The sequence below is a fragment of the Thalassophryne amazonica genome, chromosome 5, assembly GCF_902500255.1.
Source record: "Thalassophryne amazonica chromosome 5, fThaAma1.1, whole genome shotgun sequence".
NCBI lineage: Eukaryota > Metazoa > Chordata > Actinopteri > Batrachoidiformes > Batrachoididae > Thalassophryne > Thalassophryne amazonica.
Window position 1 is genome coordinate 69,836,462 of NC_047107.1, and position 27,547 is coordinate 69,864,008.

The 27,547-nt window shown below is 40.6% G+C and overlaps 1 protein-coding gene and 1 long non-coding RNA gene across 3 annotated transcripts in view; both read left to right on the forward strand.

Moving 5' to 3' along the window:
• me2 (malic enzyme 2, NAD(+)-dependent, mitochondrial) overlaps positions 1 to 23,607 on the forward strand; it is a 95,668-nt gene extending 72,061 nt beyond the window's left edge. For both annotated transcript variants that reach the window (XM_034170495.1, XM_034170493.1), the window contains exons 11-15: positions 10,559 to 10,701; positions 14,601 to 14,703; positions 14,998 to 15,068; positions 23,225 to 23,323; positions 23,426 to 23,607. In XM_034170495.1, coding sequence (XP_034026386.1) covers positions 10,559 to 10,701; positions 14,601 to 14,703; positions 14,998 to 15,068; positions 23,225 to 23,323; positions 23,426 to 23,587 — 578 coding nt within the window. In that variant the 3' untranslated portion in view covers positions 23,588 to 23,607. The remainder of the gene's footprint in view (positions 1 to 10,558; positions 10,702 to 14,600; positions 14,704 to 14,997; positions 15,069 to 23,224; positions 23,324 to 23,425) is intronic.
• On the forward strand, positions 664 to 2,651 carry LOC117510688. Its single transcript, XR_004560794.1, has 3 exons — positions 664 to 698; positions 1,397 to 1,632; positions 2,614 to 2,651. It is a non-coding gene; the product is annotated as an uncharacterized LOC117510688 (long non-coding RNA).
• Positions 23,608 to 27,547: the final 3,940 nt, after the last annotated feature.

Here is a 27,547-nt window from a genome sequence, read left to right on the forward strand (position 1 = left end):
CTGTTTAACAGAGCAGAAGAAGAAGACTTAGCTGAGTTGCAGCACTCGACTCCGTTCTGTTTTAGCAAATAAAAGTTTGTGTTCCACAAGTTAATTTGCCTGTTCAGTCTCTATACTATGATTAAGAGACCACTGAGAGCAGAAGAGGAGACTAACGCTGGACGCTCGTCGACTGGGATTCCTCACAAAGAACCACCACATAGCTACCCATGAGGTAGCAGCTAGCTTCAAATGGCTGGGCCTTTGTGCCGTGATATCGACGCTGTGACTATCAAAAGAAGGTAATGGAACCTGATGTGAGCACAAATTTGTTTTAGCCAGAAATAACAAAACTTGCTTGAAGCTTGATTATGCCAGCCATAGATTAATGGGAACCAAACACATTTTTTTGACTAGCATGGAGCTAACGTTAGCCACAGAGAGACACAGGCCTAATTAATATTTTGACTAAAACATGACTAAAATATATACTCTGTTTTATTAGGTGTTGACGCAATTGAAGTTTAAGTAATGTCAGTGCCCAGAAAGAGACTTTATGAAGATAAGCTTGTGATAATATTTTTGGATTATTGCTTGTTTACCCCCCAACAGCAACCATGCCAGCTGCCATAAGAGTTGTTGAATCAGTGAATCCTCCATCTGATCAGTGGGTTGAGTGTGTGCCTGCAGTTGATTCACATCAGCCTGATTATGCAGAGGTTTGTACTATAATGGTTAAATAAGATTGTATAGTGTCTTGTGCCAGTAGATTCTAAAATTCATGTTCAGCAAGCAAAATATTCAAACATTTCTGGCAAGAAATACTCTGTTCTATTTGGGATATAATTTGAAAATAGAGTAAAATCTGTCAGTAATGAATATGTATATGCTAACTTCCTTAAAGAAGTAATTTACAGGCCCTGTTACTCAATAAACATATTTATTTATTGCTGATATAAAGTTTCAGAATTTCTTTTATAAAAAATTCTGTGTCCCTTGCATAATGTTTCATTTGCATAGTGTGTGCATACTGTCTATGGTACCCTACACTTGAAACATAAGGACTTCTATGCTGTACTACTGAAGTTTACCACCTTATCTGGGGTGGAAAAACTGACCTGTGCCAACAAAATTAATTTTTGGAGATTCTTTTGGAATAGACCTGAGTAAGCACTAGAATGCATTTGAGATTTCACATTTTTCTGGGGGACAACCACCAGACCCCGCCAGGGCCTTTTCAAGATCTTTCAAGTTTTTTTTTTGGTTTTTTCCATAGCTCACTTTCATTTGTCCGTGCTCATGATGAAAGGTCAACAGCATTGGCTTAATCATTTGTGAAGCATAGGACTTAATAAAAAAGTGGGAACTTCTGTATTAAGGTTGTAACATGTGGATCTATATACATTTTGTGTTCCAGGAGAAGCAGAATGACATCATTCACAGTATCGAACAGCTGAATGACAAAGTTGATGCACTATATCCTTAGACCATCCCTGAAAGTGTCGGTTCTCAGACATACTAGGAGAGAGACCAGTGTGGACGCTGCTGACACGATTATCCAAAGGTTGGCCAGCTAAACCAGAAGTGTGGGCTTGAGCCAATTACAAGCAGTGCCTGGAAGTAATGGGGCTTCCAGTAAAGTCACTCAAAGAAGTGAGTTAATGTGTTTTCTGTTTGTTAGATCCTCTTCACTTCAATAAAGTTTTGCCTTTTTTTTTTACACAGTGTATTATAAACATGCTGTATTTATGGAAACTAGTAACTAAAGGGCCTTTCACATTGCATGCTTTATACGCGTCAGGCAACAACTCCCAATGTGTCGTCAGTCACGTGTCAACGCCTCCCTACACCCTACGCATGCAGCAGGAGGGCGGAGATTTTCACTCTGATTTTTTTTTTTTTCCCCCAGAGGAAAGCTGAATGATCGCCATGTTGTATATGTGTTGATGAACCACGAAAAAGCTTTAATATAGCAATTTCATTTCACAATCAAATTAATTTTTGAGTTGAACATTTGCAAGGATTTTTCTTCAGAAAACTGCTCTGTATAAATGAGCAGTCCTGTGACACGTTTCTGTTTTGTAGAGATCAGTGGTTTCTTCCACAAGTCTTCCATGTTTGGACCCAACATGTTTCTATTGGACAGTGCAAAGCTTTGTCACAGTTCAGAGCGCCAGTAGTTGGATTGGGCTGAACTTTGAACGTCATTCTGTTGACAAGCAGCAATGCGCACACTCCTGGTAGAAGCATCTGTTTAGCTCAGCTTTTGACATGACACTTCTAATGCCTGTAAAGCTACGTGTTTCATTGAAAATAATGGTTTTTAGACTGATTTGTGATGCCTCTGACACTTCCAAGCATGCGGTGGGAAAGGCCCTTTACACAAATAGCGGTGGGTACAGAGGACTAATCATTTTTGTCTGATCTGCTTTCACCTGTATGGTATACCTCGCTGATAACTAACCTGAGAAAAATTCTGCAAGCAAATAAACAGCTTGTTAAAAATATAGGGCCTGTCCAATGAGCAGTTGAGTTGAATACCAGTTATGACCATGCCACTCAAATGATATAGTATCTGAACAGGAAAGTACATATAATTGCTCATGACTAACAATGGAAATGTTCAACTTGCAGCTCAAGAGTGCTAATGACAGACTTGATGGCGAGGACAAGTGAACCAGGCACCAGAGGAATGCCCTAAATCAATGCCTTGACTGCATACACCCCTGGAATGGAACAAGGGAAGAATACGGTAACGAGCATTGTCAGGGGCTGCTTGTACACTATGGCTCCCGTTTATCTTTGGCAGTGCTTCAGCAGTCAGGGTAAGTCAGGAACCGTCAAAGGCAGCCTTGCCAGGGACGTGCCACAAATTTAGTTATCGAGGCTGCAATAAATATCACAATCATCATTTCTACAATTGTGCCATAATCCGAAGATGTCCTATCCAAGCAGAAGTATAGACGGGACCTTCCTGAACTTCTTCCTGACCCAGATTACAGATTTGAGAAACTAACAGTCTTGCAAATCTGTCTTTTTTTGGGGGGGGCGACACCCAGTCACAGTAGAGAGGCACCGTGATGACTGGTCTCTCTCTGGCTGCTAATGGAACATGGCAGAATCTGCTACAGAACAGATTAATTTCCGTGTAAATCTAACTTGTCTATCATATATATAATGTAAAGCTACTGAAAAACACTTTGAAAACGGAAAACGCTGTTTTCACAACCTGATAACAAACATCTCGCAGACATCAGTCTGCACACATCCTGCAGTCGATGGTAACGTCCACATTTTTCAGAAGCTCATGCATGTGCACACGCATGATCTCCTTTGGATGCCATTAAAATGTCATTGAGTTTATCCTACAACACCAATATAAACAGAGGCAAATATATTAGTGATACACAGATAACACAATAAAGGGCGCATATATATATATATAATATATACTGGGATACCCATTAAGTAATTATTAAGAAGACAATCCTCATATGGCTGAGGGTATTTTAGCATTGTGTTTACGAGGTCTGTTAGAAAAGTATCCAACATTATTTTTTTTCAAAAACCATATGGATTTGAATCACGTGTGATTACATCAGACATGCTTGAACCCTCGTGGGCATGCAAGAGTTTTTTCACGCCTGACTGTTACATCATTCGCCTGTGGGCAGTCTTTACGTGAGGAGTGGCCCACCCTGTCGTCGATTTTTTTTTTTTCATTGTTTACGAATGGCTCAGACTGCTGCTTTGTTTGATCAAAATTTTTTCAAAACTGCAAGGCACAACTGAGTGGACACCATTCGATAAATTCAGCTGGCTTTCTGTAAAAATTTTAACGGCTGAGAGATTTTGGTCTGGTAGTGTCGCTGTAAGGATGGCCCATGGCGTCTGACGGCGATCTGCGCTTCGAGGCGGCAGCGTCTCGCCGTTTCAAGTTGAAAACTTCCACATTTCAGGCTCTGTTGACCCAGTAAGTTGTCAGAGAACAGAGAACTTTCAGAAGAAGTCGGCATGAGGAGTTTATTCGGACATTCCATTAACGGACATTTTGTAATGAAAGAACGTGCGGGCAGAGTCGCATGTCGGGCCGGACCCGACCGCGGGGGGTTGCGACAGGAAGAACACCTCCGTTGGAAACCTCAACGGACAAGTTGGAACATGCCCAAGCTGTTAAACAATTTCTCAGTTACTCACTAGTTGAAAGCCATCCATAGCCGCCTGAATTTTACAAATGGTTTTCAACACGGGGGTGTTTTTCCTGTCGCGGCGCACGCAGATTCGCGAAGTCGTCACGGAAACGACTTAGCGAATTTGCGCGCGCGTCTTTCATTAAAAAATGTCCTTAAACAGTGGAATGTCCGCATAAAGTCCTCATGCTGGCCTCTTCTGAATCTTCTCTGTTCTCTCACGACGTCCTGGGTGAATTAAGCCTTAAATTAGGATGTTTTCAGGTCGAAACAGGCCGACGACGGCGCCTGGAAGCGCTGCGCGACGTCCCGCTCCGTGGGAAGTCCTTACAGCGACAGAAACACCCCATAATCTCTCATCAGTTAAACTTTTAAACTTTTCACCGATAACCAGCTAAATTTCTCGAATAGTGTCCACTCGGATATTCCTCACAGGTCCAGAAAAAATTTTGATAAAGCAACGCGCGCCGTCTCGAGCAGCGTGTGAATCAAAGGAATTCAGCCGAGAGGGCGGGACCACATCTCACTCAAGGCCTGCCCACAGGGAAATGACGTCACCGACACGCGTGAAAAAACTCACGCATGCGCACGAGGGTTCAAGCATGATTGGTGTAATCGCACGTCATTCAAATCCATATAGGTTTCTTATCTAAGATACCTCGTATATTTCATAATATCAAAGCTTATGAGCAGTTTAGCAGCAGCATTTAATTTGCCTTGTTCATGGAATATTTTTGATTAAAATTTTATTTTACTTCCGGAGAAACTTTTTCTCTGGTGATCAAACATTAATTTAAATTAATACTTTTTTGTTTTATTATTTTTGTATATTTTTTTATCATGAATTTCATCAGGAAATTTTATTGTAATGTTTGTATTAAAACTGTTCAATTTTGCTTTAAAAATTGTGTTCAATTATATTGTATCTGTCATACTTCTATGTGATAAAAACTTAGTGTTTTGTCATGTGAATTTTCTCAGGAAATTTGATTGTAATGTTTGTGTTAAACTGTTCAGTTTCGCTCTTAAAAATGTGTGTTCAGCAAGTTGCATTGTCGTATCTGACTGTCATACTGAGTCTTCAAATCTGTGATTAAAAACTTTATATTATTTTTTCATAGGAATTTTCTCAGGAAATTTATTGAGAGTAATGTTTGTTTTAAAACTGTCCACAGTTTTGCTCTTAAATATAAAGTATTATTAACTATATCTAGATGTAAGCTGAATTTATTTTTGCTCCTAAAATGTGTAGTTGGTTGTAGATCAATAGATGAATGTTTTTTAGGTTTCATTATTATTTCTCGAAGATTTATTCTTTTGTCTGAACATCTTTTGTAGTAGTGTAGGTGGTATGCCATGTAAGAAATCTTTTGTAAAGTTGAAAATTTTTAATTTTATGTGCTTTTTTTTTATTTTTGAGCATGTTTAATTCTGTAAAGATGAATTCCATCATTAAATCTGTAAGTGATTTCAAAAGTTTCTGCATTATTGATTTTATATGTGACTTCCATGAATACATTGCAAGTTACTATTTGAATAAAACCTGTTGAATTTTAAAACATTTATAAAGTTTGTTTTGTCATTTTTAGTTCTCAATAGGAAAAATCACAAAAAAATTGTAGATATATTGAGCAGGAACATTGCACGAACATCATATGAACAAAGAATGAGGACAAGTAATGTTAGCATTCGAACATTCTACAAATGTTCATTTAATGTTCTGGTTCAACTGTTCACATGTTTGTGAACATTTGTGAATGTCTGTATAATGTTCATTTGAATGTTTGCATGCAAACATTACCTGTCCTCATTCTTTGTTCAGTGATGTTCATCCAATGTTCATGCCATGTTTGCAAATGTTCTCATGCAAACATTCAATGAACATTCAAAGAATGTTCAGTTTCTGGGTGGGGCAAGCATCATGTTATGGGCATGTTTCTCCTACTATGGTGTTGGGCCTATATATCGCATACCAGTTATCATGGATCAGTTTGGATATATCAGAATACTTGAAGAGGTCATGTTGCCTTATGCTGAAGAGGACATGCCCTTGAAATGGGTGTTTCAACAAAACAATGACCCCAAGCACACTAGTAAATGAGCTAAATCTTGGTTCCAAACCAACAAAATTAATGCCTCGCAGATGTGAAGAAATCGTGAAAAACTGTGGCTATACAACTAAATACTAGTTTAGTGATTCACAGAATTGCTAAAAAAAAAAGCAGTTTGAACATAATCGTTTTGAGTTTGTAGCATCAACAGCAGATGCTACTATTATTGTGAACACCCCCTTTTCTACTTTTTTTTTTTTTTTTTTACTAATAGCCCGGTTTCATAGCCTTAAGAGTGTGCATATCATGAATGCTTGGTCTTATTGGATTTGTGAGAATCTACTGAATCTACTGGTACCTTGTTTCCCATGTTGTGTCTTTTGTGTGTTGTTTTGGAATCTTGTACGTCGCTTACAGACTTTTACAAACAGTACGACCGGGTGGACTTAATAAACATCGGTTTTCAACAGAAAACTACCATCTGCAGCGACTTTCAGCGAACTCACAACATCCCAGACAAGATAGCAAGACCAGCGGGATCTCCGTGGATTGATATCGGGGCCGGCAAGCGACGCAGGCGGCATCACGAGAGAAAGCAAAAACGGGGCTGCATGGCTGGACTGCTGCATAAACTAAGGAAACAGCCACTCAAACCAGCGCTGCCAAGCCTTTATCTCTCAAATGCAGATCCTTGGTACACAAAACGGACGATTTGGAACTACAGCTAGCTGGGAATCGCTACATTCAAGAGTGCTGCGCGCTTATAATCACAGAGACATGGCTACATGCACAAATCCCCGATGCTTCAGCGCATCTAGCAGGCCGCACGCTACACAGATGGGACAGGAACGGCGACTCAGGGAAAAACAGAGGTGGGGGCCTCTGCATCTACATACATGAAGGTTGGTGCAATAATAGTACTGTTCTGGTCAGACACTGTTCTCCTGTCTTAGAGTTTGTCAGTAAGATGCAGACCATTCTACCTGCCTAGAGAGCTAGCTGCTGTGGTCATTACGGCAGTCTACATACCACCGGATGCTAATGTAAACATAGCTCGCTCTCTGCTGCTAAATGCCATAAACAAACAACAGAATGCCTATCCAAACGGCGTTCACATCATTGCGGGTGACTTTAATAAGGCAAATCTTAAAACTGTTTTACCAAAATTTCACCAACACGTGAAATGCCCTACAAGAGGGGAAAACACTGGACCATGTTTATACCAACATCAAGGGAGCATACAAAGCCATACCCCTCCCCCACCTGGGCCAGTCAGATCACCTCTCCCTGTTTCTCACCCCCGCTTACACCCCCCTCAACCGACAAACAAAGCCTAAACGGCTGACCATTCACACCTGGCCTGATGCTGCCCTCACCCGTCTGCAGGACTGCTTTGACCAGACACAGTGGTAAGCCTTTTACCATGAAGACTTGGCTACATTCACAGACACAGTACTGTCCTACATCAAGTACTGCATTGAAATTGTTACTGTGGAAAAGAACATTCTGGTGTTTCCAAACCAAAAACCATGGATGACTAGCCAGGTCTGCACGCTCCTCCGGGACCGGGACGCAGCCTTCAGATCGGGAGACAGAGCACTATACAACACCACCCGTGCTGACCTGAGGAGAGGCATCAAGACCGCCAAAGCGGAGCATAAGAGCAGGATAGAGGACCAGCTTAACAACAACCGACGGGTGTGGCAGGGCATACAGTCAATCACCAATTACAGAGGCTGTGCTGCGACACCAGGTAACTCAGATCAGGCACTAGCAGAGGAACTGAACAGCTTCTATGCCGGTTTTGAGTCTCAGGCATGGCACTCAACCACAACACCCCAACCCCCGCTACAACACATTCCAGCCTCCAGTTCCCCCCCACTTACTCTAGCGGCTGAGGACGTGAGACGAGTGCTCCGGGCTGTGAACCCCAGGAAGGCTTCAGGCCCGGATGGAGTACCAGGGAAGGTGCTCAAGGCATGTGCTGACCAGCTAGCACAGGTCTTCACTGTCATTTTCAGCATGTCACTAAAACATGCCCTCATCCCAGCCTGCTTAAAATCCGTTACTATCATCCCAGTTCCCAAAACATCACCCACAACCAGCCTCAATGACTTCCGCCCGGTAGCACTCACCCCAGTCATCACCAAGTGCTTTGAGAAACTGGTTCTAAGACACATCAAAGCTTGTCTCCCCCCTACCCTGGACCAGCATCAGTTCACATACCGGTCTAACAGATCCACGGAAGATGCAATAACAACTGCCCTTTATTCAGCATTGACTCACCTGGAGAAACAAGGGAGCTATGTCAGGATGCTCTTCACTGACTATAACTCAGCTTTTAATACCATAATACCGGACATCCTTATCCCCAAGTTATCCAACCTGGGGATCCCACTGCCCACCTGCTCCTGGATCAAAGACTTCTTGGTCAACCGACCACAGCAGGTGAAGCTTGGTCCTCACTTCTCCTCCTTCCGTACTCAGTACCGGCTCCCCCCAGGGCTGTGTGCTGAGCCCACTTCTCTACTCGCTCTACACGTCTGACTGCACCCCCACCCACTCGGAGAACATCATCGTTAAATTTGCTGATGACACAACAGTGGTGGGGCTGATAACAGGGGGAAACGAAGCGGCCTACAGAGATGAGGTCCAAAAACTGGTCGAGTGGAGTGCAGCCAACAACTTGGCACTAAACATCACAAAGACTAAGGAACTCATCCTGGACTTCCGTAGAAAGAAAACTGCCCCTGCACCACTGTACATCAATGGTGAATGCGTGGAGCGAGTGGAGTCCTTCAAGTTCCTAGGAGTTCACATCTCTGCTGACCTCTCCTGGTCAGTCAACACCGCAGCACTGGTCAAGAAGGCCCAGCAGCGACTACACTTCTTGAGGGTGCTTAGGAAAGAGCAATTAAGCACACCCCTGCTGGTGACCTTCTATTGCTCCACTATAGAGAGCCTGCTGACCTATGCAGTGTCAGTGTGGCACTCCAGCTGCACTGAAGCTGACAGGAAGAGACTGCAGAGGGTAGCAAACACTGCCCAAAAAATCATTGGCTGTCCTCTGCCCCCCATTTCCATCATCTACACCTCCCATTGTCTTAGTAGGGCCAAGAACATTCTCAAGGACAATACACACCCCAGCTTTCACCTCTTCAACCTGTTGCCCTCTGGCAGGCACTACAGGTCCATACAGGCCAGGACAAATAGACTCAGAGACAGTTTCTTCCCCAAAACCATCACCATGTTGAACAATAATCTGCACTAAAAACGGACTATATTAGGTACTGAGTCGCACCATATCTATCTCATTTGTAGCACAGGACTTTTACACATTTTTCAGTTCCGTTGTTTACATCGCCTATAGTTGTCATACAGTTTTACATTTCCTTTTTCACTCTTTCAGTTGCTACACTGTTTACACTGTCCACATGTTACACAATTTTACATTTCAGCAAAGGACTTCACGTGTTTCTTTGTGATATTGTTTATTCATGCTATATTGTCTGGTATTGCACTGCTTGCACTTTTTAAGGAGCAGCCCCCCTAATCTCGTACTATGCAGACTGTGTTTGCTGTGTATAATGACAATAAAGGCTTTCTAATCTATTCTATTCCATTCTATGTAACAATAAGAAATATACTCAAAACCTGGATTAATCTTTTTAGTCACATAGCACTACTATTATTCTGAACACTACTGTAGAGCTCAAAACAACAATCGTATGTACATTTTTAGGACTAATATCTAAACGGTGTGCCCAGACACGTCAGATAATAGCTATGTTATACCGGTAATACATTTTATTTCAGCAAATAATGAAAGCAAGCTGTGTATTATTCAGTTTGCAGTGTTTATGCTTTGTAGTTTTGTATAATGTAACATATTACATAGCTTGTAGTCAGTTAAATGTATCTTTAAAATATATATCTAGAATTCATGAGAAGTTTGGCCATTTGTCATTAAGATGGTAAACAACACTGCATGTGTGCCTACTCTTAGGAGCTGTGTTTCAAAACTCACAAAAATGTTTAGAGCCTTGGTAAAAATGCTGGCAGAAACTTTACTACACTTGAAGTGTGACGTGCATTAGTTGACAAAGTACACTTATATATTCTAGTAATATGTTTTCTACGTGTAGCCAGATGGAGTATAAAATCATCATAATGGTCTACTCAGTAACCTCAAGCTCGTTATTCCTCTCTTATATTGTGCAAATCTGAAATTCATGCCTTGAGGAAAAATTGGAATCCACAATGTTTACTTACCTGTTTCACTTGTGCCATATTGAGAGTTTGAGAACAGACTGACCAGATTTTCTCCCAACTTTTCAGGTGTGGCAGGAGCTGGACCACTCTTCACCCATGATGTCATCAAAGCCATGGGTACACTAAATGAACGGCCAATCATCTTTGCTCTGAGTAACCCAACCACTAAAGCAGAATGCACAGCAGAGGATGCCTACACTCTTACTGATGTACATGATTTTATTTTAATTTTTTGTCACATTTTATGCCCTATTCTTGCATTTCTCTTTGACTGTTTATAAACTGTTTTAAAAAATATCAATTTTTATGTCCACCAAGGATGTAATAAAATCATCGGCATTTATTTATTTGTCAGTTTGACTGTTAGCAGGATTATGTCAAAACTACTGCACGGATTTTGACAACATTTTCAGCACAGATAGATATTAGGCCATGGAAGACACCACTGAAGTTTGGATGTGATCCAGATCTGGATTCTGCATCAAGATTTCTCTTTATATACAGTAGTGTTCAGAATAATAGTCATGCTATGTGAATAAAAAGATTAATCCAGGTTTTGAGTATATTTCTTATTGTTACATGGGAAACAAGGTACCAGTAGATTCAGTAGATTCTCACAAATCCAACAAGACCAAGCATTCATGATATGCACACTCTTAAGGCTATGAAATTGGGCTATTAGGAAAAAAAAGTAGAAAAGGGGGTGTTCACAATAATAGTAGCATCTGCTGTTGATGCTACAAACTCAAATTATGTTCAAACTGCTTTTTTAGCAGTCCTGTGAATCACTAAACTAGTATTTAGTTGTATAGCCACAGTTTTTCATGATTTCTTCACATCTGCGAGGCATTAATTTTGTTGATTTGGAACCAAGATTTTGCCCATTTACTAGTGTGCTTGGGGTCATTGTCTTGTTGAAACACCCATTTCAAGGGCATGTCCTCTTCAGCATAAGGCAACATGACCTCTTCAAGTATTTTGACATATCCAAACTGATCCATGATACCTGGTATGCGATATATAGGCCCAACACCATAGTAGGAGAAACATGCCCATATCATGATGCTTGCACCACCATGCTTCACTGTCTTCACTGTGAACTGTGGTTTGAATTCAGAGTTTGGGGGTCGTCTCACAAACTGTCTGCGGCCCTTGGACCCAAAAAGAACAATTTTACTCTCATCAGTCCACAAAATATTCCTCCATTTCTCTTTAGGCCAGTTGATGTGTTCTTTGGCAAATTGTAACCTCTTCTGCACGTCTTTTATTTAACAGAGGGACTTTGTGGGGGATTCTTGCAAATAAATTAGCTTCACACAGGCGTCTTCTAACTGTCACAGCACTTACAGGTAACTCCAGACTGTCTTTGATCATCCTGGAGCTGATCAGTGGGTGAGCCTTTGCCATTCTGGTTATTCTTCTATCCATTTTGATGGTTGTTTTCTGTTTTCTTCCATGCGTCTGTTTTTTTTGTCCATTTTAAAGCATTGAAGATTGTAGATGAACAGCCTATAATTTTTTGCACCTGCGTATGTTTTCCCCTCTCCAATCAACTTTTTATTCAAACTACACTGTTCTTCTGAACAATGTCTTGAACGTCCCATTTTCCTCAGGCTTTCAAAGAGAAAAGCATGTTCAACAGGTGCTGGCTTCATCCTTAAATAGGGGACACCTGATTCACACCTGTTTGTTCCACAAAATTGACGAACTCACTGACTGAATGCCACACTACTATTATTGTGAACACCCCCTTTTCTACTTTTTTTTTTTTTTTTTACTAATAGCCCAATTTCATAGCCTTAAGAGTGTGCATATCATGAATGCTTGGTCTTGTTGGATTTGTGATAATCTACTGGTAACTTGTTTCCCATGTAACAATAAGAAATATACTCAAAACCTGGATTAATCTTTTTAGTCACATAGCATTACTATTATTCTGAACACTGCTGTAGGCTTTTAAGGATTATGTCAAAACTACTTCACAAATTCTCACTACATTTGCACCACAGATAGATATTAGGCCATGAAAGACTCCACTGAATTTTGGAGGTGATCTGGATTCTGGATCAGGATTTCGATTTGTATGCTTTACTTTGGCAGATTTTGAGATTTACAGTAGTGTTCAGAAAAATAGTTGTGCTATGTGACTAAAAAGATTAATCCAGGTTTTGAGTATATTTCTTATTGTTACATGGGAAACAAGGTACCAGTAGATTCTCACAAATCCAACAAGACCACCCTTAAGGCTAGGAAACTGGGCTATTAGTAAAGAAAAGTAGAAAAGGGGGTGTTCACAATAATAGTAGTGTGGCATTCAGTCAGTGAGTTCGTCAATTTTGTGGAACAAACAGGTGTGAATCAGGTGTCACCCTGTTTAAGGATGAAGTCAGCACCTGTTGAACATGCGCTCCCTTTGAAAGTCTGAGGAAAATGGAACGTTCTTTAACCAGAGATTTAGAGAATACAGATTAAAATTGCATTGCACGTGGCACTACTATTACTCTGAACACTACTGTATGTCAAAACTACTAAACGGATTTTCACCACATTTTCACCACCCATTGCTGTTAGGCCTTGGAGGACTCCACTAAATTTTGGAGGCGATCTGGATTAGGATTTCACGTTGTGAACGTTTAAGGATTATGTCGAAACTACTTAATGGATACGATATCACAATGTACAACCAAGATCAGGAAGACACTATTTTGTTTCAGCTTGTGAATTAAATATCAAATTGCAACATCTTGATCAGTCAGACCATTCTGGATCAGTATGCAATTATTGCATTGTGTTGTGGAATCCAGATCCAGGTAATGTCCAGGTCACAACGTGAATAACATAACTGTTATTCTGAGTACTCGACAACCCTTGGTGGACATCAGAAGTTTGGAATTGCTGTTCCATCTGTTTTAATCAGTTTGACTCTTTCAAAAGTCTGTTCATATAACTGTACATTAGGGTGTTCCAAAAAATGCAAACTTTAAAAAATTTCGAGTCTCACCCACCAAAAAGTTTCCTTTTGATGAGTCTTTCTCACATGTAAAATTGTTTGCCAATCAGAAATTATTTACAGGTGGCTCAAGGTCACCAAACACTGAAAATCTAACCGCGACAATCGACATCAGTGCAATAATTGGAATGTCATATCTTTGCCACTTTTAGAACTATTAGATCACTACTTTTCAGATGTGTACAGTTTATTTTGGTAATTTAGAAATTATAGCAGCAGATTGGGTGCTAGATGTTTACTGCAGTGACTATACAGGTCCAAACTTGGCTCCAAACCCAATTTGTGCAGAAGCTGGGCTTCATAGTCAGCCTATATTGGTCAGTTAGACAATTTATTTACATGTTATATTTACAATACTGTGTTTACTTACTTTTTATTTTGCCTTTATGGCTTTGTTTAATATTTTTTGGTACTTTGTTGATAACTTTCTGCATTCTGCAAGTGCTTACAGATTAATCATAAATGTTGAAGGAAAAAAACACTCTGTTAGGGCCGTTTTTATCATTTCTGTATAATTAGTGCAATGAAAATACTTATATGAATACTGAAAATCAGCTGCTGGTTAAAGGTATGTAATATGTTACTGTGATGCTTTCATATGGAATATATCAATGTTTCTAGTGTTTAGAAAGACCAAAACTGGTGAGTGTCCATACACTGCTATAGTTTTCGTTCACTTCCTAGTCTTCCAGGTTTCAGATCTGCAAAACACTGTCAAAACCAGCCAAGTTTGGAATTGTATATTCACTGCAGTAAACATCAGGCACCAAATCTGCTGCTAATTTCTAAATTACCAAAGGAAATTGTACACAAATGAAAAGTAGTGATCTAATAGTTCTAACAGTGGCAGAGATATGACATTTCAAATGTTGCACCAATGCATATTGTCGCAGGTAGATTTTCAATGTTTGGTGACCTTGAGCCACCTCTAAATAATTTCTGATTGGCAAACAATTTTACATGTGAGAATGACTCGCCAAAAGAAACTTTTTGGTGGGTGAGATTTGAAATTTTTTACAGTTGGCATTTTTTGGAACACCCTACTGTACATTACTTTGTCCACTTGTGACATTTACCCTTTGTGTCTGTCTCCCAAAGGGTAGGTGTCTTTTTGCCAGTGGCAGCCCATTTGATCCAGTGACTTTACCTGATGGTCGGGTCTTCACTCCTGGACAAGGAAATAATGCTTACATCTTCCCAGGTGATCAGCACATACATATGGACTACCTGAACTAAGTTAAGATTGTGATTAACGCAAGCTAGTAGCACATTGTGTTAAGTAGTACCAAAACCTGAGTATTTGTAGTGTGGTTTCAAATTGTTTCAGATTATAGTTTTTCATCAAAATGTTTGATTTTGAATGCAAGCAGTTTTAAGCAATTTATTGCTTCATTAACATGTAGTCAAATATAGTTATGAAATCTCCTGTAAAGTGAAATGATTCCTCTTGTTGAATGTCTCTACATGAGTGGAAATGTTGCTGTGTGCACTGTAGGCGTGGCCCTGGCAGTGATCCTGAGTGGAGTCAGACATATCAGTGACATGGTGTTTTTGGAGGCTGCCAAGGTCAGAACTCATCACTTAGCATTTTTCAGTCTATCTCTTTAAACTGGCTCACTCTCTTTTAATACTTTCTCCATCTAAGTTTTCTCTCTTTCTGAGCTCATGTGTCTTGCTTATGGTGCGTTTACACATAAGCAAGACGTGTTACGAATGTCATTTTTCTGTCATTCGTGACACATTCCTGACATTCTTAACGTGACTTAACGCATCTGAATAGGTTTCTTAATAGTGCGTGTTGGTGCGTGATATTCTTGATATTCGTGGAGCATGTTTTTGCCTGTCAAAAAATCTTCAGTGAATGTCACGCACCACCCTAATTTGTGGTGGTCGCATCTGAGTGTATTGATCCGTCTTGATGAGTAGTGATCCTTAATAGAACGTGACAATGTTCGTAGTGGTTCCTGTGATGGTTCTTGGAGCCCATACTGTCACGCGTTATTACGAAGTGACACGGAAACTGTCAAGTTTTGACACAACTTGTAACGCAGCGTCACATTTCACTGCTCGCCATGACAAATCAGTTTTCTGTCACGTGCACACAATTAAACTCGGTTCCACAGCGTTCAGTTTGATGCAGTATGCCGAAGAAGAACAGTGACGTGAAGTCGGCCAAGTGTCTTTCCACAGTTCCTGCTGAAGCTCCTCAGGACGCTCCTGCAGGTGTTCCGCTTGCTGTTGTAACCGATGAGCGGGAGAACGAGTCTGAGCCAGAGGAGCGAGAGGAGACTCACGTGCAGCCAGACATCTCTGCACCTCCTCCAGTCCGACGGAGGAAGAAGCGTGTGCACAATTAAACCCTGCTGCACCACATTCAGTTTGATTGCTGACACCAAGTCAGCTAAAAGTCTAATTTCAGTGCTCTTCAGCGCGCTCCTGCAGGTGTTACACCTGCTGCATGTGCCTGATGTTTGGACCAGAAGCCACACATCTGCCTCTGTCCGTCTCCTCCTCTCTGCACCACTCCATGGCACAGAGCCCAACTACGCATGCAGTCACAAAGTTCTTCTGAAAAACTGGAGCGATCTGAATTATTAGCAACAGTTGGATGAATGTGTGTGTGTGTGTGTGTGTGTGTGTGTGTGTGTGTGTGTGTGTGTGTGTGTGTGTGTAGAGACAATTCACCTCGTTCACAGTGTGACAGAACTTAACGATGCGCTGTTACACGCAACAATGCGGAACATTATTCTTGACCGTGCGTAATGGTTCCTGATCATTCTCCAGCAACACGTGCCATTAATTGTAACGCCTGGTAACAGGTTGCAGCAGTTCCTGAGGACACCTGACACCTCTGCCCCGAATCATCACATTCGTGATCAGCGGCCAAGAATGTATACTTCGTGGCAGTCATGACTTGTCGTCGTTATGTGTAAATGCAGCACTACGTCACATGATCACTTAAATGGTCTATGGATGGTACATTATGGCCAAACCTATTTAATTTTTATTTTTGGCATGCATATTTTTTAACAATTTTAAGATTTGACATACAGTTTTGTTGGTGGGTTTATTGAAATGTAGAGATAGTTTGTTTAAGAGTCTTTGCACTCGTGTTTTGAAAGTGATATAAAAATATGTAAGGTTTGTGTCTGATACCTTTAGCAAGCAGATGTGGCAACAAAGCTGCTACATTTTCGGTTTTGGTGAAATGTAATGGATGTTTACAGATCTGGCAACTTGCTTCTGATGGATTGTTTGTTGCCGTGACGCTACTCTAAACTTCACACAGTTGTATACGCTTCTTTTATTTCTGTTTAGCACTCTTCTGGTTATTAATTGTATCTACTCTGAACGTTATTTAACAACAGTCCTGTTGTGAATCACTAGCAGTTAGCATTCGCTAGCGGTTAGCATTCGCTAGCTAGGTCGACTCCTCCCCTCCCCCTGTTGTTACTTTTTATAGCTGTTTCTTTTTTACCCGTTTAATACTTCTGTTCGTTTTTCAGTTGAACTGTTGTGAATTTTAAGTAATTATTTTACTCCTGTGTAAAATCTTAGGAGCGGCTAGCATTTTCGCTAGCGGTTAGCTTGCGTTAGCTATTTCGGACCCCCGTCATCATTTTTTCATTTCATTTTTTTATTCTTCTGTTAACTGTTTAGTGTATTTTATAGCTGCTGCTTTTTTACCTGTTTAATACTTCTGTTAGTTCTTCAGTGTAACTGCTGTGAATTTTAATTAATTTGTTTGCGTCTGTGTGAGCTTTGGAGTGGTTAGCTTAACCATTATTGGTTAGGTCGTGTTTGCTTGGCTACATTCTTGAATTTCTTAGTGCAAAAGTACACTACAAATCCTACTTTACACCCTCCGTAAATCCTGCGTGATGTTGGAAGATAGGGTGGGTCTCTTAGAGCCGTGTCCGGAAGTTAGAGCAGCTTCTTAGCTCAGTGGAGTTAGATGTTACGGGCACTCCAGATGAGGTTAGTGTTGGGCCGGCTAGCGAGCCCATTAGTATCAGCTTAGAAACGCCGGCTGTGGAGGAAGGCTTTCGGGCTGTGGCTATGCGGAGGAAGCCCCATAGGGCTTGGTGCCCGGTTGCGGCACCCCGATCACACTCGCCAGTGTGAACTGTGAATCAGTTCTCCCCCTTGGATTTGCCTGATGTGAATTCTCTGAGCCCACAAGTGACTTCCACTCCTGTCTCCAGGCCGAAACACCGGACTTTAGTGATAGGGGATTCTATCATCCGCATAGTCAGGTTACAGACGCCGGCTGACATTAAATGTATTCCTGGGGCCAGAGCTCCCGACATTGCATCTCATCTGAGGGTGCTGACGCTGCAGAAGGGAAGACAAACGAAGGAACATGACATGAGGCACCAATGATATCAGGATGAAGCACTCAGAGGTCACAAAAATGGACATAGAGAGGACTTGTGTCCTTGCCAGAAAGATGTGTTGGCATCGATTAATAGTCTCTGGTCCCCTCCCCTCCCGGGGTACTGATGAGGCGTTTAGCAGGCTGACATCGTTAAATAGGTGGCTGGCACCGTTTTGTAGACAGCAAGGCTTTAGCTTTATTGATAACTGGCCTTCGTTCTGGGGGCGCTGTGGCTTGCTGATGCCGGACGGCCTCCACCCCACTGGGGAAGGCGCCGCCACCTTGTCTGCGAACATAGAACTCTACAGGGAGGGTAAAATTGGGAATCTACAGCAGGCCACGGAGCAGGTGATTAGATACCCTGGAAGGCTTATGACAAATGTGGCTGTGGAATCCATTAGCTTAGTGGGGAGATTAGTGCAGAAAATCCACTATGGTGATAGTGCAGTTTATTTGCCAGGGAGGGAATTTCATCAAGTTGACACTCTGGCCTGCTTCCGTAGTCGTGTCCATAAAAATAATAGAGGGATATGCTTTCCAAACGTAATACCCATTACTATATTGGATGATGTTGAAATTGAGGATGGCCCAGTGGTTGTTCCAGCAATGGCAAAGATTTTGTGTCTGCTACCTACAACGTGCGTGGAATGTCTCAAACTTAAACCTACATCTAGGCATCTTATATATGCTACTCCGGAACCACCCCTAAACCCAAACAGTTCAACTGTCAACCCCACTGAGGTCCTTAGACTGGGTCTCATTGACATAAGATCACTTTCCTCAAAATCATTGTTGTTCAATGATCTAATTATTGATCATCACTTAGATATGATTGGGCTATGTGAAACCTGGCTTAAACCTACAGCTGTCCTCCCCTTAAATGAGGACTGCCCACCAGCATATACATTTAGTCACGTCCCTCGTGATGAGAAGCAAGGCGGGGGTGTTGCTCTTATTTATAAATCTAGGTTTAGCTTATTAGCTGTTGGGGGTCACAAATATAACTCGTTTGAGCATCTGATTCTCCGCTCTGCGCAGGATATTACACATTGCCAAGGTCAGAATAAAAATCAGTCGTACTACTTTGTCACTGTATATAGGCTTCCTGGCCCATATTCTGAATTCTTAGATGAATTTGGTGCGTTCATCTCTAACTTGTCAACTAGTGTAGATAACATTCTGATCATTGGTGACTTTAACATTCATAAATAATAAATAAATAAATAAATAAGCCTTCTGATCCCCTCTGCAAATCATTTATGGAAATTGTGGATGCATTAGGATTTCGGCAATGCATTCGGGATTCGACACACATTCGTGGAAATACCCTGGATCTGGTTCTCGCACATGGTATTGCTGTCACGAATATTGACATCATGCTTCTTACATCAGTGGTGTCTGATCACTCACTTATTAAGTTTACAGTATCGCTGCCATGTTTAGTGGAACAACAACCTTATATATCATTACGGCGATGCATCAACTCCTCAACTAAGACTGAACTCGAAGCTAGACTGCCTGATGTCTTAGCTTCACATTTGACAAATACCCAGTCAGTAGACAGACTTGTGGATAGTTTAAACTCGGTGTTCAAAACTACACTCGACATGATTGCACTACCTGTGTTAAAACCATGCTCCCCCAAATCACAGTCACCTTGGTTCAGTGATTAGCTGCGTGACCTCAAGCATAAAGCAAGAGGTCTAGAATGGAAATGGCGTCATAAAAAATTAGACGTATTTCACCTTGCGTGGCGTGATGCTATCTTAGACTATAAGCTTGCATTATTGGCTACAAAGCGGACTTACTACTCTGATTTTATCAGCAAAAGCAAGCATAACTCAAAGTTCTTGTTCGACACGGTGGCAACACTTATGCATAGACAACCACCTGTAGTTCGCTCTCCTTTTACAGCAAAAGATTTCCTGGATTACTTTGGGATGAAAATAGAAGACATCAGGTTAAACATATCCCAGCATGCCTTAACCCAGCCACTACACCCTGCTATTGAGGTGGACGCCACTACTGAGGTATTACCTAGATTTAAAGAATTTGATAGTATCTCACTAGGCATGCTGACAAAACTCGTAATGTCAACAAAAAGCACAACCTGTTTATTTGATCCTATACCAACAAAACTGCTTAAGGACCTGTGGCCCACTCTTGGGCTGACTGTGCTGGAAATTATTAATCTTTCTTTAAATTCTGGATCTGTTCCTAAATGTTTCAAATCTGCAGTGATTAAACCATTACTTAAGAAACCTAATCTTGACCTTAGTGTATTGAAAAACTATTGGCCGATATCAAATCTATCATTTTTCTCTAAAATTCTGGAAAAAGTGGTGTCACAGCAGCTCGTAGACTATCTTACTGAGAATAATCTCTTTGAGCCACTGCAGTCTGCTTTTAGAAAATATTCCACAGAGACGGCTCTCACTAAAGTAGTGAATGATCTTCTGCTTACAATGGATTCGGACACCACTACGGTTCTGTTGCTGTTAGATCTCAGTGCTGCATTTGATACAGTGGATCATCATATTCTACTTGATAGGCTGGAAAATCATTTTGGGATTACTGGGAGTGTCCTTGCATGGCTGACGTCATACTTGATCAGTCCTTCACACTGTGTTTTGTACAGTAACACTACCTCTAGCCTTTGTGACATGAAATTTGGGGTTCCACAGGGGTCTGTCTTAGGCCCCCTGCTTTTCTCCCTTTATATAGCACCTCTTGGGCACATATTGCGGCGTTTTGGGATTACCTTTCACTGCTATATAGATGATACTCAGTTATACATGCCGATAACTGCTGGTAATCTCGTTCACATAAAATCCTTAGAAGATTGCCTTGCAGCACCCCCCTAGAAACTGGGGGTGCCGCAAAAAATCTTTTCACGTCCGAATCGCAATTCTTATTTATTACGATTCTGAATCGATCCAAAATGTCCAAGAATCGATTTTTAAAAAGCATTTTTTAAAACATTTTCTTGCTTACTCGTTGCGTATACTGTTTGTCAGGCAACGGCTTCTGTACTACAGTGTCCCCGTGAGGGGAGCGTCCGGCGTGCTTCAAACATTTGTGAGCTGCAACTTAGCATGGCGGATGAAGAGCTAATTCAGCCAGCACCGTCTTTGCTGAAGGCAAATGTTTGGGCGCATTTTGGATTTTATTATTTGCTGCGTAAGAAGGAGCTTGACATGACTTATGCAGTGTGCAAAATCTGCAAAATGAAAGTCAAGTACTTCGGAAACACTTCAAATTTGCAAGCCCACATGCGACGCCGTCACCTGGAGCTAAAAGAAGTGGAGCAGCGGTCTGCCAACTACTGAGCAGCGCTTCGCTAAACTGCCAGCCAACTCTGAACGAGCAAAGCAGTTAAGTAAATTTACATCTAGAATCACTTGATTAACCTTGTAAAGCTGCATTTTCTTAAACATAAACATTTTTTAAGTAATATAACTATTTCTCAGAGCTCTTTGAATCGAAAATTGATTCTGAATCGAATCGTCACCCCAAGAATCAGAATCGAATTGAATCGTGAGTTGTTGTACGATTCACATCCCTACTAGAAACCTCCTACTTTTAAACACTGATAAGACTGAAATGATGGTTCTTGGTCCAGTGAGACATCGACATCAATTTCACCAGTTAACGCTCAGCCTCGGCTCGTGTATCATACATCACACTGACAAAATGAGGAACCTTGGGGTAATTTTTGATCCTTCATTGTCCTTTGGCCTCCACATTAGAAATATTACTAGGACTGCTTTCTTCCACCTGCGAAATATAGCGAAGATTCGTCCCATCCTGTTTATGGCTGATGCTGAGACCCTGATCCATGCATTTATCTCTTCTAGATTGGACTACTGCAATGTTCTATTTTCTGGTTTACCGGAGTCTAGCATTAGGGGTCTCCAATTGGTTCAAAATGCTGCAGCCAGACGCTTGACATGAAGCAGAAAGTACTACCACATTACACCCATTTTGGCATCTCTTCACTGGCTTCCTGTCCCAGTGAGATTAGATTTTAAGGTTCTGCTACTAACCTATAAAATTATTCATGGACTGGCACCTCCCTACCTAGCTGACCTAATTAAATCTTACGTACCGGCCCGGGCTTTAGGTTCTCAGGGTGCAGGACTACTTTGTGTCCCAGAGGTGAATAAGAAGTCACAGAGCTTTCTCTTATCATGCACCTGTTCTGTGGAATGATCTCCCTGCGTCAATAAAACAGTCAGATTCTGTGGAGATTTTCAAGTCCAGACTTAAGACGCACTTATTTTCCCTTTCATATGGCTAGCATACTGGTACAATTTTGTTTTATGCTTTTTACTCTTTTAATTCATTTATTCGTAATTGGAGCGGGCTGCAGCCTCAACTTTACCTAAATTCTGGGTCTTTTAGTGAAGTTTAGGGCTAGTGGCCGGCGATCACCTTAGTATTTCTCTGTTTTTCTTGTTTAATGCTGCCAAATTATACAGTATTTTTTGTCTTTCTGATGCCTGATTCTATTTTTTTCTCTCTGTTTAAGGTGCAGCTCCATCCAGAGATGGGAGTTGTATTCGTGTTGGCGATCCTCCTGTCCTGTGTGCCAATAGCATTTCTTGTATATTTGTCCGTGAATTGTTCTGTGAATTGTTCTGTAATTTATGTTTGTAGCATGGCCCAAGCAGAGGGTCACCCCTTTGAGTCTGGTCTGCTTGAGGTTTCTTCCTCAGAGGGAGTTTTTCCTTACCACTGTTGCTCTGGGGGTTGGTAAGGTTAGATCTTACCTGTGTGAAGCGCTTTGAGGCAACTCTGTTGTGATTTGGCGCTATATAAATGAAAATAAATTGAAATTGAAAATGTTTAATCACTATTTCAATAATTGGAAGGTCCAGGCCACTGTTGACAATGTCCACAACATACACACACACAAAACAATCTATGGTTCTACCATGATGGTGCCAGTGGTCATAGCTTTCTGAATAGACTATGAAACCAGAGACCATAACTCTAAATAATAATAATGACTTTACATTTGTAAAGCCTTTTCTGTTTGTTTTTTTTTATACAAATTTATCAACTATATGTCATGTTTGTTGATGTTTTTTGTCCTTTATTGGCAATGTTTATAAACAAAGTTTGTAAAAAAAAAATCTGCAGATAATTTAGCTGAATATACTCAAGAACCTTGTACCAGTTTAGATTTGAATTGGTTTATACTTGCATTTGTACTGTTCCAATATGGTGGTTACTATTGTGTTAAAGTGAGGCTAATGTGGCACAAAGTGTTTACATCTGGGCCTTCAAAGTAAGGGTTTTTTTGTTGTTGTTTGTTTTTTGTTTTTTTTTAATCTCCTAGACACTGGCAGAGCAGGTGACACAGAAAGAGCTTGAAGAAGGCAGACTGTACCCTCCTCTTGGTAACATAAGAGAGGTCTCTGTCCAGATGGCTATCAAGGCAAGTTCCCTAAAATTATTTTTATTGACTGACAGAATTTCATATCTTAAATATGTGCCTGTTACCTCTACTGCTGATGTTGAATTGTGACTCTTACTATAGGTGATGGAGTACCTCTACACTAAAGGAATGGCCTTCCATTATCCTGAGCCTGTTGACAAGAACGGCTTTGTTCGCGCTACTGTCTGGAACACCAGTTATGACTCGTTCTTACCAGACACATATGACTGGCCAGGCTTAAACTGCAGCCCCAAGACAAAGTAGAACACCCATCACTGTGCCCCTTGTTATTATATTAACCTTGCACTTTTTTCAGTTCACTTTTAACAGTAGATCTTTGAGAAATTATAGTGTGTACTTCAGTTTAAGAAAATGGGGAATGCAAACAGCTTACTGTTGCTAGATTAATACATTTATACAAAATTTATTGGAGTTGCATTTGAAAGATGAAGCAACACTTGAAAGGGAAGCACATTCAAATGGAAATAGCTATTCTGTAACAATGCTATAGAACACCTCATCAGGAGTTGTACGATTCCTGATCCTTGTCCATAATTTTCAGCACTCAGGCATAGAGCTAAACTGTATCTCCTGCAAAGGTTCACATTACATCAGGATTCTGGCAGACACAGTTGACAATTTCACACCTTTGAGATGTTTAGAGTTTATATATATATATATATATATATATATATATATATATATATATATATACTGTTGTTAATGCAAAAAAAAAAAAAAAAAGTGTGCATATTGATCAAGATGGCCTGCAGGGGAAAATGCATTCTGCCCAAATGATCAGTTGCACACAAGAATTGAGCAGCTACAAAATAGACAAATAGTAACGGACAGAAAGACAAATCTCGTGACTCGTGTGTACTCAGACATAAAAACATACACAAGGCTGTAATATTCGCCAAAAAATATTCAAGGCATGTAGTACAGTATCTTCTGGAGTTTTTGTTTGTTTGTTTGTTTGTTTTTTAGTAGTTAGGGCAATCCTGTAACATATACAGAAAAAAATCACTTGTTCATTGTTGTTATTAATTTATGTAGGACTTTCCCAGTAATCAGCGCACAAAAAACTGCAATGATTAGAGTACACCACAGCAATGTACAAAAATCCTGTTAAAGAGCTGATTTAAAAAAAAAATAAAATAAAAAATACATACATCAAATGGATGTTATGTTAAGTCGGTACATGCTGTGGTGTGCACATGTTATATGCAGCAGCATCATCATCATCTCCTTCAAGGAGATGATGGAGGTTCATGAAATTTATAGTCTGCTTTAAACGCTAATGATGACTCCATTATATTGAAGGTAGTCAGTCAGTTTTGTGAAGTTCTATTTATTTCTTCTTTTTTAAAATTCTTATTATTGTATGGATATGATGAGGGAGGCCCTGTGACAGACTGGCATCCTGTCCAGGGTGTACCCCACCTCACGCTCTGACTGTTGGGATAGGCTCCAGCCTCCTGTGACCCTTAATTGGAGTAAGCGGTTGAAGATGAGTGTGTGATGAGGGAATGAGAATAGGTTCCCCATCTGCTGGTGGTTGTTTTGTCCACCAGCACTCCTTTACAGGTTTGTGATGAACAAATACTGCAGTTAGAGAAGAAAAATACACAAAGAACAATTCTATTTATAAAGCATTTAACAGTTCTGCAAAACTGTCACACAACTTGAGTAATAATTGCATACGAAATCTTGAAAGCACATTGCACAGTAATTAGCAGATGACATTAATTTCATACCATATGTTGCTTGGTGAGTATGTGTGAAGTGTCTCCATGTGTGGGTCATGTGATTAGGAACACACTGAACCCAATACTAAATGCATACAGAAGATTTATTGTTGTGGTTGATCTCTATCTGTGATGATGAATGTAGTGAAGCTCTCCTGGTATGATTATTCTTTGTCCGTCATTGTAGATGAACATTCTTGTGCTGCTATATGCGTTTCTGCTTTATGAAGGCTGTTGGCTCTGTATTTTTATTTTTTGTTTTGAATTTGCACCGCCTCTATTCACACAGTTGCAGTATGTAAACAGAGATGCTCTATTGCAACTGGAACATTACCATTATGTCATACAGTGGCATTTACATTATCTGTTGGTCATTTGCAGCATTGCCTTGAATCCTGTTTTCAAGAGTTATTTTTTTACCTGAATTATTCACTCCATGTTTCAGTGTCCTGCTACAATCAGTTCTGTTGTCAATTTAAAACTCAGTATATTGTACTCAAATTTCTACCCAAATGCACTGAAGTACCTCTTCATAATCACTCCGTGTTTCATTACCTCAAACAGTCCACAGCCCAAGCTGAGGAACAATGAAGAAGAGATTACCACAGATGCATCAGTCACTATGGTTTACAAAATAATAGTATAGTAATAGTAATAATGATAAAAATAATAGTGACGTATAGAGCAGCTTTTCCTGAGGTGGACACCTGCCTCAGGTCCACATGTTATTTTCCTTGTCATATCTAAACAAGTTCTTTTTAATAGGTTTTGTGACTTTCAGTTTGTAAAGTAGAGGAAAGGACAGGGCAGCATGGTGGCTTAGTGGTTAGTACTGCTGCCTCACATCAAGAAGGTCGTGAGATTACCACCTGTGGCCTTTTTAGTAGTATGGAGTTTGCATGTTCTCTCTGTGTTTGTGTGGGTTCCCTCCGGGTGCTCCAGCTTCCTCCCACATTCAGAGACATGCAGGTTCTATGGATTGGAAACTTTAAATTGTCCATAGGTGTGTGAGTGTGTTTGTTTGTCTATATGTGGCCCTGTGACAGACTGGCATCCTGTCCAGGGTGCACCCCGCCTCACGCCCTTTGACTGCCGGGATAGGCTCCAGCCCCCTGTGACCGTTAATTGGAGTAAGCAGTTGAAGAGTGAGGAATAAGACATTTATTTCAGACAGTGCGGAGGCAGTGAGAGCAAGGCCTTACACCTCCTCCCATCACAGTCATGGCTAGTGATGGCACAGTCCTGAAGATAACTCTACTGTCCTGTTGAGCCTATTCTGTTTTTCTTGGAGACAAAACCTCTGTAATGTCAAAGTGTGCCTGTAACTCAGTCCAGCATAATGGCGAGTGTTGGCTGTTTGACTGCGGGGTAGGAATCCAGACCCAGCTAATGAAGATCTTATGTTTGTTAATGAAGGGTTTTGTTGCACAGTAATACATGCTTTATTAATATTGCCTCAGAAGTAACAGAATGTGCTGTTGCCCAGTATTTACTGTATAAACACTTCAGAGTGAAATAAAAACCTGCTTTACCTCTACACCTGGTTGACTGTTTGTAAGAAAGAAATGATCAGAGCTGTTAGGCAAATAAAGCCTCTTATACCACTTGCCTGATCATTATTGTACTTATGGAATAAGCTGAACTTTTGTGAAGCCGCCAAGCACTTTACTGCAAATATAAGTTTTCAAGTTGGAGAAACTGATGTCACATTTAATGTTAAAGCTTTTAGATAAATAACATTGTGACGTAGCAAGGCCACAACTCAGCATGATCTTCATAATATCCAAGCTACTAAACTGATCTTAACTGAGGTGGATAAAAGTTGTATAAAAAAAAAAATCAGCCATTTGTGATTACTTCTTCAGGGAAGAAAACAGTGAAACTGCTGTAAGCATGTTACGCAAAAATGTTTAAAGAATCAAAACATGGTTCCAGTAGAAAATACAGGTATTTATGTATTGAAACCATGTACAGCTAACCTTTTTCAGTGACGAGCTCACAAATGTAATTAATTATTTCAGGTTTGCTTTTATTGATTATGTGACTGAATCGTGAACAGAACAGGTTGAACAGAAACACCCCCAAATTATAAATCAGAAAAGCACACCAGTTATTTTTTAATTATTTTTATGCTAATATTTTAAACTTTGAACAAAACATATGTTGTTGCTCATTCCAAATCAGGTTGAGAGAATAAATGATTGAGTTTTGTGAGATCTTGACTGGGAAGTGTGATGCAAGTGAGTGATTACATGAGAATTATTAAAACTCGTGACACGAGGGCACAGGTGCAGCCGAACTGTGGCTGCCCATGACTCTGGGTGGATTGTGTCTAACTACAATGGGTTAAATGTAGAGGACAATGTTTTTTTGTATGTATGTATATGTGCAATTACAATGAAGGCTCTAGTCTATATATACTACCTGCTTTGAAAAGAGAATAGACAAATGGTCAAATGATCCACTGAAATTCCAC